Source organism: Panulirus ornatus, chromosome 28 (assembly GCF_036320965.1).
Source record: "Panulirus ornatus isolate Po-2019 chromosome 28, ASM3632096v1, whole genome shotgun sequence".
Classification (NCBI taxonomy): Eukaryota; Metazoa; Arthropoda; class Malacostraca; order Decapoda; family Palinuridae; genus Panulirus; species Panulirus ornatus.
In genome coordinates, this window is record NC_092251.1 from 19,276,665 (window position 1) to 19,297,432 (window position 20,768).

The window sequence follows — 20,768 nt, forward strand, 5'->3', positions numbered from 1 at the left end:
AACCATTTTCTATAATCAAATTAACAGTGAATCCACGAACATTAGATTTCTGTTTTAGAAATGAATTCAGATATCTTATGTGGTATATGAGTCACGACAGTGATTGTACTTACTATTTAAATGGTGTTAAGCTAAAGAATATTTCAGTATCTCTTTTTCCATGTTCTTCTTTATATTTCTAGGTTTCACAGATATCCTTACATCACAGCAGCACTGGTTCTATACACTACCCTACCTGAGGCATGTGGATAACCCTCGAACACCTTTTCCAGGTAGCATGAAGAAATCGAGGGATCGGACGAGGGAGAACTCCTTCATCCACATCAATATGAGCCGCAAGGATTCTAGCTCCACCTTCTTCACCCTGGCCAACCCGGACACCCCACCTACTCCCCTGTCGCTCCTCACCAGCCCAGACGCCAGCGACGACCGAGCAATATACGTGCTCCCAAGCCTCGCCTCTTTCTCCAGCGGCTCAAGAAGAACCAGCAGTTGCCTCCGCCTATCCAGGTCAAGCCTCCAACAAATGGAGATCACCAAGTCACAGCAACAGGTCACGAAACAAGTGATCACAGAGACGCCACTCTCGGCCACAGAAATCCTAGCTGACAGCGAGTTCATCGTTGATTATAATCTTAAACAAACACTGACCAATATGCCGTGTGATGCTGAGCCTGTGCATCCCTCCTGCAGGAGGTCTGTGTCCTTCTCCATATCGCCAAAGGCGTCACCTCGGCTCGTCCGTTCCCCTTCAGAAATAACAGACAGTAATAAGAGAATGCCCATTAAGACTATAAGATCGTGTTCGCTCTATGGCCACCGTGATAGGAGAAGTTACGAAAAATATCAACAGCGGAAACTATCGAGAGATCAGTTCTATATGAACACAAGAGTGTAGTGTCTTTCCAATATGAACGGTTGTATATAATAGTGATCACCTTTATTTTCTTTGACGAATACGTATGAAATAAACTTCCTAACGACCCCATTTTAAGAAAGGGTCTTGGCATGAAGCCAGCTCCTCTTCCTAAAGGCTCCTGCAGCGCGTCACTGCCGGGAAAGTGTGCAGCCATTTGGAGGAAGATGTTCCATTACGAGACGTTAGTTCCAATGATACAACCTCGCTAAAGGTAACTTTTCATCGCGTTTCTCCCCCGAGCAGGTTGAGTTCAGGAAAGTCCAAAGATATATATATATATATATATATATATATATATATATATATATATATGGTTCCAACAATGTTATATGGTTGCGAGGCGTGGGCTATGGATAGAGTTGTGCGGAGGAGAGTGAATGTGTTGGAAATGAGATGTTTGAGGACAATCTGTGGTGTGAGGTGGTTTGATTGAGTAATGAAATGGTAAGAGAGATGTGTGGTAACAAAAAGAGTGTGGTTGAGAGAGCAGAAGAGGGAGTGTTGAAATGGTTTGGTCACATGGAGAGAATGAGTGAGAAAAAATTGACAAAGAGGATATAAGTGTCAGGTGGAGGGAACGAGGAAAAGTAGGAGACCAAATTGGAGGTGGAAGGATGGACTGAAAAGGATTTTGAGCGATCGGGGCCTGAGCATACAGGAGGGTGAAAGGCGTGCAAGGAATAGAGTGAATTGGACCGATGTGGTATACCGGGGTCGACGTGCGGTCAATGGATTGAGCTAGGGCATGTGAAGCGTCTGGGGTAAACCATGGAAAATTTTTGTGTGGCCTGGATGTGGAAAGGGAGCTGTGGTTTCGGTGCATTATACATGACACCTAGAGACTGAGTGTGAACGAATGTGGCCTTTGTTGTCTTTTCCTAGCGCTACTTCGTGCGCGTGCGCTGGGGTATGGGGGTGTCATATCATGTGTGGCGGGGTAGCGACGAAAATGGATGAAGGCAGCAAGTATGAGTATGTACACGTGTATATAAGTATATGTCTGTGTATGTATATGAATGCATATATATATATATATATATATATATATATATATATATATATATATATATATATATATATATATATATATATATATAGGTATGTATATGTACGTGTGTGGGTGTGTATGTATATGTATGTGTATGTGGGTAGGTTGGGCCATTCTTTTGTCTGTTTCCTTGCGCTACCTCGCTAACGCGGGAGACAGCCACAAAGTATAATAAATAATAAATGATATATATATATATATATATATATATATATATATATATATATATATATATATATATATATATATATATATATATATATATATAGTCAATATTTTCGTATAATTCAGGCTCTATTATTGTAGATGACAGTGGGTGGTTTCTAGGTCCATGTAGGTGACTGTATGGATGAAATATATTAACGTTGTCGTACACTTGCTGGTTTTCTTTCATACATTTATGAAGTAACAAAATCCCCAGTTATACTACGATCATGTGAAGATAACTGAAACTAACTGATAAATGATGCTTTAAAGAGTTACAGGTTATATATATATATATATATATATATATATATATATATATATATATATATATATATATATATATATATATATATATATATATATTATATATATATATATTTTTTTTTTTTTTTAAAACATTCGCCATTTCCCGCGTTACCGAGGTAGCGTTCAGAACAGAGGGTTGAGCTTTAGAGGGAAAATCCTCACTTGGCCCCCTTCTCTGTTCCTTCTTTTGGAAAAGTAAAAACTGGAGAGGAGGATTTCCAGCCCCCCGCTCCCTCCACTTTTAGTCGCCTTTTACCACACGCAGGGAATACTTGGGAAATATTCTTTCTGCCCTATCTCCAGGGATATATATATATATATATATATATATATATATATATATATATATATATATATATATATATATATATATATATATATATATATATATATATGGAGAGAATGAGTGAGGAAAGACTGACAAAGAGGATAAATGTGTCAGAGGTGGAGGGAACGAGGAGAAGTGGGAGACCAAATTGGAGGTGGAAGAATGGCATGAAAAAGATTTTGAGCGATCAGGGCCTGGACATACAGGAGGGTGAAAGACGTGCAAAAAATAGAGTGAATTGGAACAATGTGGTATATAAGGGTCGACGTTCGGTCAGTGGATTGAACCAGGGCATGTGAAGCGTTTGGGGTAAACCATGGAAAGTTTTGTGGGGCCTGGATGTGGAAGGGGAGCTGTGGTTTTGGTGCATTTTGCATGACAGCTAGAGACTGAGTGTAAACGAATGTGGCCTTTGTTGTCTTTTCCTAGCGCTACCTCGCGCGCACCCTGGGGGTGTGGGTGTCATTTCATGTGGCGGGGTGGCGACGGGAACGGATGAAGAGCTTGTATGAACGTATACATGTGTAGACAGCAACAAAGTATAATACAAATAATACACTATATATTTTTCTTTTTCTTTCAAACTATTCGCCATTTCCTGCGTTAGCAAGGTAGCGTTAAGAAAAGAGGACTGGGCCTCTGAGGGAATATCCTCACCTGGCCTCGTTCTCTGTTCCTTCTTTTGGAAAATTAAAGAAAAAACGAGAGGGGAGGATTTCCAGCCCCCCGCTCCCTCCCATTTCAGTCGCCTTCTACGACACGCAGGGAATATGTGGGAAGTATTCTTTCTCCCCTAACCCCAATATATATATATATATATATATATATATATATATATATATATATATATATATATATATATATATATATATATATAAATATATATATATATATATATATATATATATATATATATATATATATATATATATATATATATATACATACATATATATATATATATATATATATATATATATATATATATATATATATATATATATATATATATATATATATATATATGTGTGTGTGTTTGATGATAGAGTGGCAGATATAGGGTGTTTTGGTCGAGGTGGTGTGCAAAGTGAGAGGGTTAGGGAAAATGATTTGGTAAACAGAGAAGAGGTAGTGAAAGCTTTGCGGAAGATGAAAGCCGGCAAGGCAGCAGGTTTGGATGGTATTGCAGTGGAATTTATTAAAAAAGGGGGTGACTGTATTGTTGACTGGTTGGTAAGGTTATTTAATGTATGTATGACTCATGGTGAGGTGCCTGAGGATTGGCGGAATGCGTGCATAGTGCCATTGTACAAAGGCAAAGGGGATAAGAGTGAGTGCTCAAATTACAGAGGTATAAGTTTGTTGAGTATTCCTGGTAAATTATATGGGAGGGTATTGATTGAGAGGGTGAAGGCATGTACAGAGCATCAGATTGGGGAAGAGCAGTGTGGTTTCAGAAGTGGTAGAGGATGTGTGGATCAGGTGTTTGCTTTGAAGAATGTATGTCAGAAATACTTAGAAAAGCAAATGGATTTGTATGTAGCATTTATGGATCTGGAGAAGGCATATGATAGAGTTGATAGAGATGCTCTGTGGAATGTATTAAGAATATATGGTGTGGGAGGAAAGTTGTTAGAAGCAGTGAAAAGTTTTTATCGAGGATGTAAGGCATGTGTACGTGTAGGAAGAGAGGAAAGTGATTGGTTCTCAGTGAATGTAGGTTTGCGGCAGGGGTTTGTGATGTCTCCATGGTTGTTTAATTTGTTTATGGATGGGGTTGTTAGGGAGGTAAATGCAAGAGTTTTGGAAAGAGGGGCAAGTATGAAGTCTGTTGGGGATGAGAGAGCTTGGGAAGTGAGTCAGCGCTGATGATACAGCGCTGGTGGCTGATTCATGTGAGAAACTGCAGAAGCTGGTGACTGAGTTTGGTAAAGTGTGTGGAAGAAGAAAGTTAAGAGTAAATGTGAATAAGAGCAAGGTTATTAGGTTACAGTAGGGTTGAGGGTCAAGTAAATTGGGAGGTGAGTTTGAATGGAGAAAAACTGGAGGATGTGAAGTGTTTTAGATATCTGGGAGTGGATCTGGCAGCGGATGGAACCATGGAAGCGGAAGTGGTTCATAGGATGGGGGAGGGGGCGAAAATTCTGGGGGCCTTGAAGAATGTGTGGAAGTCGAGAACATTATCTCGGAAAGCAAAAATGGGTATGTTTGAAGGAATAGTGGTTCCAACAATGTTGTATGGTTGTGAGGCGTGGGCTATGGATAGAGTTGTGCGCAGGAGGATGGATGTGCTGGAAATGAGATGTTTGAGGACAATGTGTGGTGTGAGGTGGTTTGATCGAGTGAGTAACGTAAGGGTAAGAGAGATGTGTGGAAATATAAAGAGCGTGGTTGAGAGAGCAGAAGAGGGTGTTTTGAAGTCGTTTGGGCACATGGAGAGAATGAGTGAGGAAAGATTGACCAAGAGGATATATGTGTCGGAGGTGGAGGGAACGAGGAGAAGAGGGAGACCAAATTGGAGGTGGAAAGATGGAGTGAAAAAGATTTTGTGTGATCGGGGCCTGAACATGCAGGAGGGTGAAAGGAGGGCAAGGAATAGAGTGAATTGGAGCGATGTGGTATACCGGGGTTGACGTGCTGTCAGTGGATTGAATCAAGGCATGTGAAGCGTCTGGGGTAAACCATGGAAAGCTGTGTAGGTATGTATATTTGCGTGTGTGGACGTATGTATATACATGTGTATGGGAGGGGGGGGGGGGGGGTTGGGCCATTTCTTTCGTCTGTTTCCTTGCGCTACCTCGCAAACGCGGGAGACAGCGACAAAGTATAATAAATATATAAATAAATATATATATATATATATATATATATATTTTTTTTTTTTTTTTTTTTATACTTTGTCGCTGTCTCCCGCGTTTGCGAGGTAGCGCAAGGAAACAGACGAAAGAAATGGCCCACCCCCCCCCCTTTCACATATATATATATATATATATATATATATATATATATATATATATATATATATATATATATATATATATATTGTAACAATTCATTCCAAGTACAATGATACTCTATCTATTTTATTACTTGGTCAGTCGTATACACTGTATACATATGTATACACTGGCCTCAATCACGTAGATGTGTACAGATAGTATGATACATTTACAGACAAGCGTTATACAACATCTTATCCAAAGACCAAAAACCAGAGTGAAGACAAAACATAATATTCCAATACGTTTTCTACTTTTGTATATCAGACTCTATTAATTTCTCTTCGACCTTACATATGTCTCGTCTCCTATGAATTGTATAAATAATGATACGTACTATCAATTATACACAATCAAATACACAAAATTTCACATTTTAGCATAGAGCAATCAGACTTTTCGAGAATATGATTCACTTGATATAAGAAAACTGAAAACTGACTATAATGGGTAACTGAAACAAATATAAAAAAAAAAAAAGGCGATATGATTGTAACAGCTGACAACCTGGTTGTCCCTTTCCAGTGTTACCGCCTATCCTGATGCAGTTTATGTGTGTATACAGTGTATGTCAAGTGGTATCAACTGTGTTAATGTTACCACCCCAAGTCTCACTCATACTAAGTTTCCAGTCATTCTTTCGTCAACCGTTCCTACGGGGCTGGAAATCAAAATATGTTCCGGCCATTTTATACTTGAAAACATGTGTTCGATTCCCCTACCTTCAGCGTTCGATTCGGCGTTTGCAACAAAGCCTATCTCGTGTATTTGATTTCTTTTCATTACCAGAAAACAAGCTTTTGAAAGGACCAAAGCATATGGATTATGAATTTGCGTATACCACATAGATATTTTCAAAAATATATCTATATATGCTAACGTTTTCTTTAACATTTTGACATCTGAAGCAAAATCTAAAATCGAAGCCACTGCCACTGTACCAGCTCTAAGCCAGCGGACACTCAGTCATTATTTGTTCAGTGTTGTGGTTGGAGTACTCGCTGAGCATCTTAGAATTTACGTAAGTACTTACGAGATATTCACATGCTTTACGAAGTTAGGTCACTCATGATCATCATAATCATAATTATTTTGAAGGTGATTAATTTTCATCAGCGAAATAAGCGTAAATTAGCAATGCTTCATTTGAGTAATATTGTTTAGCCGTTAGCTGCTTAAACCGTAGCTCACTAAACTAATATGGTAATATAACGCTTGGGAAACCAGTGGCTTATGATAGAGTGAATAGGGGGACGTTGTCGAAGACCTTGGGAATGTATGATGTAGCAGTTCATTTGCTAGGAGATGTGATGATGAGCGTATATATGAAAACATTAAAGAGAGAATGACGATGTATGGAGAGAATGAAAGAGAAAAATATCTTAGGAAAAGTTTGGGTCATGGATGAGGATGGTTGATGTCTTACTTTTTTTTGATATTCGCTGAGACAGCACGGGGCACTGAAGCCCTAATCGAGACCTCATCATTAACGAATATATATATATATATATATATATATATATATATATATATATATATATATATATATATATTAGAAAGAGTAGTGAGTGGTGGGATGAAGAAGTAAGATTATCAGTGAAAGACGATTTTTGCAGGGAAATAATACTAATGAGTGGGAGATGTATAAAAGAAAGAGGCAGGAGGTCAAGAGAAAGGTGCAAGAGGTGAAAAAGAGGCTAATGAGAGTTGGGATGAGAGAGTATCATTAAACTTTAGGGAGAATAAAAAGATGTTTTGGAAAGAAGTAGATAAAGTACATAGGACAAGTGAACAAATGGGAACTTCAGTGAAGGGGGCTAATGGGGAGGTGATAACAAGTAGTGGTGATGTGAGAAGGAGATGGAGTGAGTATTTTGAAGGTTTGTTGAATGTGTTTGATGATAGAGCTGCAGATATAGGATGTTTTGGTCGAGGTGGTGTGGAAAGTGAGAGGGTTAGAGAGAATGATTTGGTAAACAGAGAAGAGGTAGTAAAAACTTTGCGGGAGATGAAAGCCGGCAAGGCAGCGGGTTTGGATGGTATTGCAGTGGAATTCATTGATGAAGGGGATGACTATTGTTGACTGGTTGGTAAGGTTATTTAATGTATGTATGACTCATGGTGAGGTGCCTGAGGATTGGCGGAATGCTTGCATAGTGCCAATGTACAAAGGCAAAGGGGATAAAAGTGAGTGCTCAAATTACAGAGGTATAAGTTTGTTGAGTATTCTTGGGAAATTATACGGGAGGGTATTGACTGAGAGGGTGAAGGCATGTACAGAGCATCAGATTGGGGAAGAGCAGTGTGGTTTCAGAGGTGGTAGAGGATGTGTGGATCAGGTGTTTGCTTTGAAGAATGTATGTGAGAAACGCTTATAAAAGCAAATGGATTTGTATGTAGTATTTATGGATCTGGAGAAGGCGTATGATAGAGTTGATAGAGATGCTCTGTGGAAGGTATCGAGAATATATGGTGTGGGATGCAAGATGTTAGAAGCAGTGAAAAGTTTTTATCGAGGATGTCTGGCATGCGTACGTGTAGGAAGAGAGGAAAGTGATCGGTTCTCATTGAATGTTGGTTTGCGGCAGGGGTGTGTGATGTCTTCATGTTTGTTTGATTTGTTTGTGGATGGGGTTGTTAGGGAGGTGAATGCAAGACTTGGAAAGAGCGGCAAGTATGCAGTCTGTAGTGGATGAGAGAGCTTGGGAAGTGAGTCAGTTGTTGTTCGCTGATGATACAGGACTAGTGGCTAATTCGTGTGAAAAACTGCAGAAGCTGGTGACTGAGTTTGGTAAAGTGTGTGAAAGAAAGCTGAGAGTAAATGTTGAGAAGAGCAAGGTTATTGGGTGCAGTATGGTTGAGGGGCAAGTTAATTGGGAGGTAAGTTTGAATGGAGAAAAACTGGAGGAAGGGAAGTGTTTCAGATATCTGGGAGTGGATTTAGCAGCGGATGGAGCCATGGAAGCGGAAGTGAATCATAGGGTGGGGGAGGGGGGAAAGTTCTGGGAGCGTTGAAAAATGTGTGTAAGTCGAGAACGTTTTCTTGGAAAGCAAAATTGGGTATGTTTGAAGGAATAGTAATTCCAAAAATGTTATATGGTTGCGAGGCGTGTGCTATAGATAGAGTCGTGCGCAGGAGGGCGGATGTCCTGGAAATGAGATGTTTGAGGACAATATGTGGTGTGAGGTGGTTTGATGGAGTAAGTGATAAAAGGGTAAGAGAGATGTATGGTAATAAAAAGAGTGTGGTTGAGAGAGCAGAAGAGGGTGTTTTGAAATGGTTTGGTCACATGGAGAGAATGAGTGAGGAAAGATTGACCAAGAGGATATATGTGTCACAGGTGGAGGGAACGAGGAGAATTGGGAGACCAAATTGGAGGTGGAAAGATGGAGTGAAAAAGATTTTGAGTGACCGTGGCTTGAACATGCAGGAGGGTGAAAGGCGGGCAAGGAATAGAGTGAATTGGAAGGATGTGGTATACCGGGGTCGACGTGCTGTCAATGGATAGAACCAGGGCATGTCAAGCGTGTGGGGTAAACCATGGAAAGTTTTGTGGGGCCTGGATGTGGAAAGGGAGCTGTGGTTTCGGTGCATTATACATGACAACTAGAGACTGCGTATGAACGAATGTGGCCTTTGTTGTCTTTTCCTAGCGGTACCTCGCTCACATGCGGGGAGAGGGGCTGTCATTTCATGTGTGGCGGGGTGGCGACGGGAAGGAATAAGGGCAGACAGTATGAATTATGTACATGTGTATATATGTATATCTCTGGGTATATATATATATATATATATATATATATATATATATATATATATATATATATATATACGTTGAGATATATAGGTATGTATATGTGCGTGTGTGGACGTGTATGTATATACATGTGTATATGGGTGGGTTGGGCCATTTTTCGTCTGTTTCCTTGCGCTACCTCGCTAACGCGGGAGACAGCCACAAAGAATAATAAATGAATAAATTATAATTAACCGCTGTTTTCCGCGTCAGCGAAGAATGGCCCATTTACTCATTTACACACACACACACACACACACACGCACACACACACACACACGCATATATATATATATATATATATATATATATATATATATATATATATATATATATATATATATATATATATATATTCATTTATATATATATATATATATATATATATATATATATATATATATATATATATATATATATATATATATATATTGGAAAGCATCACAATTGTGCGCGTGATCAAGATATTCCTATGAGTCCACGGGGAAAATGAAACACGATAAGTTCCCAAGTGCACTTTCGTGTAATAATCACATCATCAGGGGAGACACAAGAGAGAAATATGTCAGTTGATAAACAACGAAGAGACGTACCTAGGATGCCATTTGGGAAACATGCGATTGTCCAAGACAGACAACGAGCGTATCATAGACTATCATGTGGATAAGAAGGTGAATTGTTTACAAATCTTATCAACAATAAAGTTATCCAATTTATATAGACCATCATTAATATTAAGATTATAATTCTTTGTGTATTCAATAATAGAAGATTCAATGATATTTTTGCGTGGTAATAGAGTTAGAGTCAAAAACTGTGTTGGCATTACTCCAGTCAATACAGTGATCATAGTTTTTAACGTGATTAAACAAGGTATTTGATTCTTGTCCCGTTCTTATACTATATGTTGCTTAAGTCTAACAGAAAGATCCTTATCAGTCTGACCAACATAAAACTTATCACAATTTCTACATGGCGCCTTATAGATGCACCCAGGAGAATTTTCTGGCGAGTTCCTGATTAAGATATTCTTTATAGTATTATTGTTGCTGAAGGCAACATTTACATTAAAGAATTTAAGCAACATGGGAAGTAAAGTAAGATTATTATCAAAAGGGAGAACTAAAAGATTCTTGGTGTCAATGGGAGGTTTGGGTTCAACTCTATAAAATGATTTCTTTGCTAACTTAAGGGATTTATCAACGAAAGATCTAGGGTACTTTAACTTAGATCCAATAGAAATATCTTCTCAAACTCATCAATATACTATGGACTGCAAATTCGTAATGCCCTAAGGAATATAGATTGAAATGATGATGATTTAACTCTGTCATGTTGAGATGAGTAATAATGGATATATGAGCATACATTGGTAGGTTTTCTGTATATGCTAAACTTAAACTTGTTTGCTTGCCTATGGATCATGCAGTCTAAAAACAGTAACATACCATTATTTTTATTTACTAAAGTAGATTTGATGGAAGGTACTAAATTGTTAAGTGAGGGGAGAAATATTTGCAAATTTTCATTTTTTGGCCAAATACAAAGAACATCATCTACATACCTAAACTAAATTGCATTAGAAGGTAAGATATCCTTTAGTAATTTTGTTTGAAAAAATTCCACCTGAAGATTACTTAGTACAGGTGAAAGAGGGTTACCCATTGCCATATCAAATTTTTGAGCATAATAATCTCCATTGAATTGAAATACAGAGTCTTTTATACACAATTTCATCAGTTCACTGAAAACAGACTTTGAAACAGGTAAATGAATATCATCCAAGACATCAAATGAATATTCATTTGATGTCTTGGATGATATTCATTTACCTGTTTCAAAGTCTGTTTTCAATGAACTGATATAATTGTGTATGAAAGACTGTGTATTTCAATTCAGTGGAGATTATTATGCTAAAAAATTTCGTATTGCAATGGGTAGCCCTCTTTCACCTGTACTAAGTAATCTTCATATGGATATATTTTTTAAATAAAATTATTAAAGGATATCTTACCTTCTAATGCAATTTGGTTTAGGTATGTAGATGATGTTCTTTGTGTTTGGCCAACAAATGAAAATTTACAAATATTTCTCCCCTTACCTATCAATTTAGTACCTTCCATCAAATTTACTTTAGAAAATGAAAATATTTGTATGTTACCATTTTTAGATTGCATGATCCATAGGCAAGGAAACAAGGTTAAGTTTAGCATATACAGAAAACCTTCCAATGTATGCTCATATATCCATTATTACTCATTTCAACGTGACAGAGTTAAATTATCATCATTTCAATCTATGTTCCTTAGGGCATTACGTATTTGCTGTTCAGAGTATATTGATGATGAGTCTGATAAGATATATTCTATTGGATCTAAGTTAAAGTACCCTAGATCTTTCATTGATAAATCCCATAAGTTAGTAAAGAAATAATTTCATAGAGTTAAGCTCAAACCTCCCATTGACACCAAGGATCTTTTATTTCTTCCTTTCAACGATAATTTTACTTTACTTCCCATGTTGCTTAAATTCTTTGATATAAATGTTGCCTTCAGCAACAATAATACTATAAAGAATATCTTAATCAGGGACTCGCCAGAAAATTCTCCTGGGTGCATCTGTAAAGTGCCATGTTGAAAATGTGATAAGTTTTATGTGGGGCAGACTGGTAAGGATCTTTCTGTTAGACTTATACAACATGAATATAGTATAAGAACGGGATAAGAATCAAGTGCCTTGTTTAATCACGTTAAAAACTATGATCATTGTATTGACTGGAGTAATGCCATCTCAGTTATTAACTCTAACTCCAGTACCCCGAGAAGCATAATTGAATCTTCTATCATCAAATAATCAAAGATTATAATCTTAATAATAGTGATTGTGTATAGAAATTGGATAACTTTATTGTTGATAGAATTTGTAAACAATTCACCTTCTTGTCCACATAATAGTTTATGATACGCTCGCTGTCTGTCTTGGACAATCGCATGTTTACCAGGTACGTCTCTCCGTTGTATATCATACATATACACGTCAACATATACATACATATACATACACATAGACAGACATGTACATAAACATACACAGACATATACATAAACATACACAGACATATATACACATGTACGTATTCATACTTGCTTGACTTCATCCTTTCCTGTCGCTACCCCACCCCACAGGAAACAGTGTTGCTATCCCCCGCTTCAGCGAGGTAGCGCCAGGAAAACAGACAAAAAGGACACATTCGTTCACACTCTGTCTCTAGCTGTCATGTGTAATGCACTGAAGCCACAGCTCCCAATCCACATCCAGGCCCCACGGACCTTTCCATGGGTTACCCCAGACTCTTCACATGCTCTGGTTCAGTCCATTAACGGCGCATCGACCCCGGTATACCACATCGTTCCAAGTCACTCTATTCCTTGCACGCCTTTCACCCTCCTGTATGTTCAGGTCCCGATCGCTCAAATTTTTTTTCACTTCATCCTTCCACCTCCAATTTGGTCTCCCGCTTCTCCTTGCTCCCTCCACCTCTGACACATATATCCTCTTTGTCAATCTTTCATTACTCATTCTCTCCATATGTCCAAACCATTTCTACACAACCTCTTCTGCTTTCTCAACCACAGTATTTCCACACATCTCCCTTACCCTTTCATTACTTACTCGATCAAACCACATTACCACATACTGTCCTCAAACATTTCATTTTCAACACATCCACCCTCCTCAACACAACTCTATCTATAGCCCATGCCTCACAACCGTATAACATTGTTGGAACGACTATTCCTTCAAATATACCCATTTTTGCTCTCCGAAATAACGTTCTCTCCTTCCACACATTCTTCATCGCTCCCAGAACCTTCGTCCCCTCCCGCAAACTGTGACTCACTTTCGCTTCCATGGTTCCATCAACTGCTAAGTCCACTTACAGATATCTAAAACACTTCACTTCCTCCAATTTTTCTCCATTCAGACCTACATCCCAATTAACTTGTCCCTCAACCCTACTGAACCTAAAAATTTTGCTCTTATTCGCACTTACTCTCAACTTTGTCCTTCGACACATTTTTCCAAACTCATTCACCAACTTTGGCAGTTTCTCACACGAATCAGCCGCTAGATCAACAACTGACTCACTTCCCATGCCCTTTCATCCACAACAGACTGCATACTCGCCCCTTTCTCTAATACTCTTTCATTTACCTCCCTAACCACCCCATCCATAAACAAATTAAACAACCATGGGGACATCACACATCCCTGTCGCAAACCGACATTCACTGGGAACCAATCACTCTCCCCTCTTCCTACTCGTACACATGTCTTACATCGCACTTCAGTAGGAGTTCATACAATATCATTTAACATGTCATTTTTCTGTGCATGCGGTACGACATGTTTCGTGGAGACAGTCCACCTCATCAGGTGCCAGTACTTAACAAAGTTATCTAAATCCCAACACCACACTTGGTTCCCACCGTCCAACACCAATCTTTCTAGGCCAAGCAGTGTCTGCTATGTCCGGTTGTAACACTTGTAAGAAAGAGTGATTAACGTCAGGTGGCGGGGGTTGACCTGGGTAGCTGGGTGTGTCATGAACAATGTTATTCATGTTTTCGCGTTTTGTCAATTCTCTCCTAATAATTTGGTTAATGCTAGGATGGGCTTTAAAATTGCCTTGAGACAAATTAAACTTTTTAGCATTAGCAATTAAGATTTTCAAGATCTATGGAGTGACCATTTTCATGATAATTGTTATTTTATACCAATCTGCTGATTATGCCACAGGCAACGTCATTGAATCTGTCTTAATTGCTAATACTAAGAACTTAAGCAACATAAATATAGTATACGAACAGGACAATCATCAAATGCCTTGTTTAATCATAAGAATTGTGATCATTTTATTGACTGGAGCAACGCCAGCCAAGTTATCAACTCCTAACTTCAGTACCACGAGAAATATCACTGACTCGTCTATATTTAGATACACAAAGATTTGTAACATTAAAATTAGTGAAGGCCTATACAGATTAGATAGCTTTATTGTTGATAAAATTTGTGAATAGTTCCCCTTCTTGTCCATGTAATAAGTTCATGACACGCTTGATGCCAGACTTGAACGCACCCGACCTCCATTCGGGTAGTCATGTTCTTGTTTACGATATGGCGTCCGAGCTACGCCTCTTTGTTGTATATCAACTGACTGTTATATTTCTTTCTTGTGTCTCCCCTGATGATGTGATCATTACACGAAAGTGCACTTGGGAACTTATCGTGTTTCATTTCTTACGTGGACTCATAGGAATATACTTGATCACGCGCTAAGTTGTGATCCTTTCCAATATATATATATATATATATATATATATATATATATATATATATATATATATATATATATACATACATAAATGCCCATACACGCACATATGCATACATATACATACAGAAACACATACATATATACACATACTTGCTGCCTTCATCCATTTCCGTCGCGGGATCAAGTATATTCCTAAGTCCACGGGGAAATGAAACATTTCAAGTTCCTAAGTGCACTTTCGTGTAATAATCACATCATTAGGGGAGATACAAGAGAGAAATACAACAGTCAGTTGATATACATCGAAGAGACGAAGCTACGACGCCATTTGGTAAACATGCGATTGATTCCCGAATGGAGGTCGGGTGCGTTCAAGCCTGGTATCAAATGTGTCATAAACGCATTACATGGACAAGAAGAGGAACTAATACCAATGTCACAAATCTTTGTGTATCTAATGATAGACGAATCAATTATATTTCTCGTGGTACTGAAGTTAGAGTTAATAACTGGCATGGCATTGCTCCAGTCAATACAACGATCACAATTCTTATGATTAAACTAGGCATTTGATGATTGTCCTGTTCTTATTCTATATTTATGTTGCTTAAGTTCTTAGTATTAGCAATCAAGACAGATTCAATGACTTTGCGTGAGGCATAATCAGCAGATTGGTATAAAATAACAATTATCATGAAAATGGTCACTCCATAGATCTTGAAAATCTTAATTGCTAATGCTAAGAACTTTAATTTGTCTCAAGGCAATTTTAAAGCCCATCCTAGCATTAGCCAAATTATTATGAGAGAATTGACAAAACGCGAAAACATGAATAACATTGTTCATGACACACCCAGCTACCCAGGTCAACCCCCGCCACCTGACGTTAATCACTTCCTTACAAGGGTTACAACCGGACATAGCAGACAGTGCTTGGCCTAGAAAGATTGGTGTTGGACGGTGGGAACCAAGTGTGGTGTTGGGATTTAAGTAACTTTGTTAAGTACTGGCACCTGATGAGGTGGACTGTCTCCACGAAACATGTTGCACCGCATGTATAAGAAAATTACATGTTAAATAAAATTCTATGAACTCCTACTGAAGTGCGATGTAAGGCATGTGTACGAGTAGGAAGAGAGGAGAGTGATTGGTTCCCAGTGAATGTCGGTTTGCGACAGGGATGTGTGATGTCCCCATGGTTGTTTAATTTGTTTATGGATGGGGTGGTTAGGGAGGTAATTGAAAGAGTTTTGGAGAGAGGGGCGAGTATGCAGTCTGTTGTGGATGAGAGGGCTTGGGAAGTGAGTCAGTTGTTGATCGCCGATGATATAGCTCGAGTGGCTGATTCGTGTGAGAAACTGCCGAAGTTGGTAATTGAGCTTGGAAAAATGTGTCGAAGGAGAAAGTTGAGAGTAAATGCGAATAAGAGCAAGGTTATTATTTTCAGTAGGGTTGAGGGACAAGGTAACTGGGATGTAAGTTTGAATGGAGAAAAATTGGAGGAAGTGAAGTGTTTTAGATATCTGGGAGTGGACTTAGCAGTTGATGGAGCCATGGAAGCGAAAGTGAGTCACAGTTTGGGGGAGGGGACGAAGGTTCTGAGTAAGTAATGAAAGGGTAAAAGAGATGTGTGGAAATAGAAAGAGTGTGGTTGAGAAAGCAGAAGAGGGTGTGTTGAAATGGTGTGGGCATATGGAGAGAATGAGTGAGGGAAGATTGACAAAGAGGATATATGTGTCAGAGGTAGAGGGAGCAAGGAGAAGCGGGAGACCAAGTTGGAGGTGGAAGGATGGAGTGAAAAACATTTTGAGCGATCGGGGCCTGAACATACAGGAGGGTGAAAGGCGTGCAAGGAATAGAGTGACTTGGTACGATGTGGTATACCGGGATCGACGCTCAGTTAATGGACTGAAAGAGGTCTTGTGAAGAGTCTGGGGTAAACCATGGAAAGGTCTGTGGGGTCTGGATGTGGATAGGGAGCTGTTGTTTCAGTGCATTACACATGATAGCTAGAAGCTGAGTGTCCTTTTTGTCTGTTTTCCTGGCGTTACCTCTTTGAAGCGGGGGATAGCGATGCTGTTTCCTGTGGGGCGGGGTAGCGACAGGAAACGATGAAGTCCAACAAGTATGAATATTTACATGTGTGTATATATATATGTATATGTCTGTGTATGTTTATGTATATGTCTGTTTATGTGTATGTATATGTATGTATATGTTGACATGTATATGTATGTATATGTGTATATGCGTGGATGAGCCATTCTTCGTCTGTTTCTTGACGCTACCTCGCTGATGCTGGAAACAGCGATTATGTAAGATAGATATAATCCTAAGACGTAGAAAGACAATTAAATTAGTGACGTGATCATATGGGCCAATTTTCCAGGTCATTGCCCAGTCGATTTTCAATCCAATGGTGATCACCGCTCGCGTCCTGATGAGAGTGTAAGCCAGAGTGAATGAATGTCAAATACTGAGTTCAGTTGAATGATGCGCATGGGTCAGTGGCGGCCTGGGTGTGGGACGCTATATGCTGTCTTCATCATCACATCTGTTGTAGGGGCGTGAGTCTGGGTGTCATTATCACTGGTGTATATACCTGTAAAATTATTGCCGATGGAGAATTCAAGACTAGTTTTGAAGTTAGGAAATGTGTTACGTCTAAGGTAGAAGATGGAAGATCATAAATCATATAAATATACATATATTGAAGTGATACACTACTGAGATTGATATATATTTCTTTAGTCAGTTGGTTCTGCTACAGCATTACAGGTGTGCTTCACCAGGTGGCTGACACCTACCCAGCCCTTAATCCCTAGGAACACTGTAGCCCAACAAACATGTCGTCCTCTGGTATATATATATATATATATATATATATATATATATATATATATATATATATATATATATATATATATATATATATATATCCCTATTAGTCCACGGAGAAAATAAAACACGATAACTTCCTAAGTGCACTTTCGTGTAATAATCACATCATCAGGGGAAACACAAGAGAGAAATATAAGGCAGTTCATATAAAACGAAGAGACGTAGCTAGGCAGCCATTTGGTAAACATGCCATTGTCCAAGACAGACAACGAGCGTATCATAAACTTATCATTTTACAAATTTTATCAACAATAAAGTTGTCTAATTTATATAGACCATCACTAATATAAAGATTACAATTCTTTGTGTATCAAATAATAGAAGATTCAATGATATTTCTCGTGGTAATAGAGTTAGAGTTAATAACTGAGATGGCATTGCTCCAGTCAATACAGTAATCATAGTTTTTAACGTGATTAAACAAGGCAATTGATTCTTGTCCGTTCCTATATTTATGTTGCTTAAGTCTAACAGAAAGATCCTTACCAGTCTGACCAACATAAAACTTATCACAATTTCTACATGGCACTTTATAGATGCACCTAGGAGAGTTTTCTGGTGAATTCCTGATTAAGATATTCTTTATCGTTTTATTGTTGCTGAAGGCAACATTTACATTAAAGAATTTAAGCAACATGGGAAGTAAAGTAAAATGATTTTTAAAAGGGAAAACTAAAAGATTCTTGCCGTGAATGGAAGGTTTGGGCTCAACTCTATAAAGTGATTTCTCTGCTGACTTAAGGGATTTATCAATGAAAGATCTAGGGCACTTTACCTTAGATCCAATAGAATATATCTTCTCAAACTCATCATCAATAAACTCTGGACTGCAAATACGTAATGCCCTAAGGAGCATAGATTGAAATGATAGTTTAACTCTGTCATGTTGAGATGAGTAATAATGGATATATGAGCATACATTGATAGGTTTTCTGTATATGCTAAACTTAAACTTGTTTCCTTACCTATGGATCATACAATCTGAAAATGGTAACATACCATTATTTTCATTTTCTACAGCAAATTTGATGGAAGGTACTAAATTGTTAAGTAAGGGGAGAAATATTTGTAAATTTCCATTTGTTGGCCAAAAACAAAGAACATCATCTACATACCTAAACCAAATTGCATTAGAAGGTAAGATATCCTTTAGTAATTTTGTTTAAAAAAATTCCATATAAAGATTACTTAGGACAGGTGAAAGAGGGTTACCCTTTGCCATACCAAATTTTTGAGCATAATAATCTCCATTGAATTGAAATACAGAGTCTTTTATACACAATTTCATCAGTTCAATGAAAACAGACTTTGAAACAGGTAAATGAATATCATCCAAGACATCAAATAAATATTCTAAGAGGTCATCAACTGGAACTTTTGTCAAAAGTACGAACAAAATGCATAGGAACGCGCACCTTGATAGAACATACAAACCTCCAACAGCCAGGATCGAACCCGGGACCCCTGTGCCACAGGCGAATTCTAATATCATGAACAATGTAGATTTAGTCAACAAGCTTAACATTATCAATGTTAATTTTGATTTCAAACTTGTTAGCTTTGATGTTTTCTCACTTTTCACAAAAGTTCCAGTTGATAACCTTTTAGAATTTTTATTTAATGTCATGGATGATATTCATTTACCTCTTTCAAAGTCTGTTTTCATTGAACTGATAAAATTGTGTATAAAAGACTCTGTATTTCAATTCAATGGAGATTATTATGCTCAAAAATTTGGTATGACAATGGTTAACCCTCTTTCACCTGTCCTAAGTAATCTTTATGTGGAATTTTTTTAAACAAAATTACTAAAGGATATCTTACCTTCTAATGCAATTTGCTTTAGGTATGTAGATAATGTTCTTTGTATTTGGCCAACAAATGAAAATCTAAAAATATTTTTCCCCTTACTTAGCAATTTAGTACCTTTCATCAAATTTTCTGTAGAAATGAAAATAATGGTATGTTACCATTTTTAGATTGCATGATTCATAGGCAAGGAAACATGTTTAAGTTTAGCATATAGAGAAAACCTATCAATGTATGCTCATATATCCATTATTACTCATCTCAACATGACAGAGTTAAATCATCATCATTTCAATCTCTGTTCCTTAGGGCATTACGTATTTGCAGTCCAGAGTTTATTGGTGATGAGTTTGAGAAGATATATTCTATTGGATCTAAGTTAATGTACCCTAGAATGTTTCATTCATAAGTCCCATAAGTTAGCAATGAAATCATTTTATAGAGTTGCGCCCAAACCTCCCATTGACCCCAAGAATCTTTTAGTTCTCCCTTTTAATGATAATTTTACTTTAATTCCCATGTTGCTTAAATCCTTTAATGTAAATGTTGCCTTTAGCAACGATGATACTATAAAGAATATCTTTATCAGGAATTCACCAGAAAATTCTTCTAGGTGCATCTATAAAGTGCCATGTAGAAATCCTCCCCTCTCGTTTTTTTTTTCTTTTTTTTTAGTTTTCCAAAAGAAGGAATGGAGAAGGGGGCCAGGTGAGGATATTCCCTCAAAAGTCCAGCCCTCTGTTCTTAACGCTACCTTGCTAACGCGGGAAATGACGAATAGTATGAAAGAAAAGAAAGAAATTGTGATAAGTTTTACGTTGGGCAGACTGGTAAGGATCTTTCTGTTAGATTTAAGCAACATAAATATAGTACAAGAACGGGACAAGAATCAAATGCCTTGTTTAATCACGTTAAAAACTATGAGCATTGTATTGACTAGAGTAATGCCATTTCAGTTTGTAACTCTAACTCTGTTACCACAAGAAATATCATTGAATCTTCTATTACTGAATACACAAAGAATTATAATCTTAATATTAGTGATGTTCTATACAAATTAGATTCTTTATTGTTGATAAAATTTGTAAAATAATAAGTTTATGATACGCTCGTTGT

General features: G+C 37.7%; 1 protein-coding gene across 1 annotated transcript in view; it reads left to right on the forward strand.

Moving 5' to 3' along the window:
* LOC139757913 (uncharacterized) overlaps positions 1–1,990 on the forward strand; it is a 166,180-nt gene extending 164,190 nt beyond the window's left edge. The window contains exon 10 of the mRNA XM_071678859.1: positions 273–1,990. Coding sequence (XP_071534960.1) covers positions 273–898 — 626 coding nt within the window. The 3' untranslated portion in view covers positions 899–1,990. The remainder of the gene's footprint in view (positions 1–272) is intronic.
* The last annotated feature ends 18,778 nt before the right edge of the window (positions 1,991–20,768 follow it).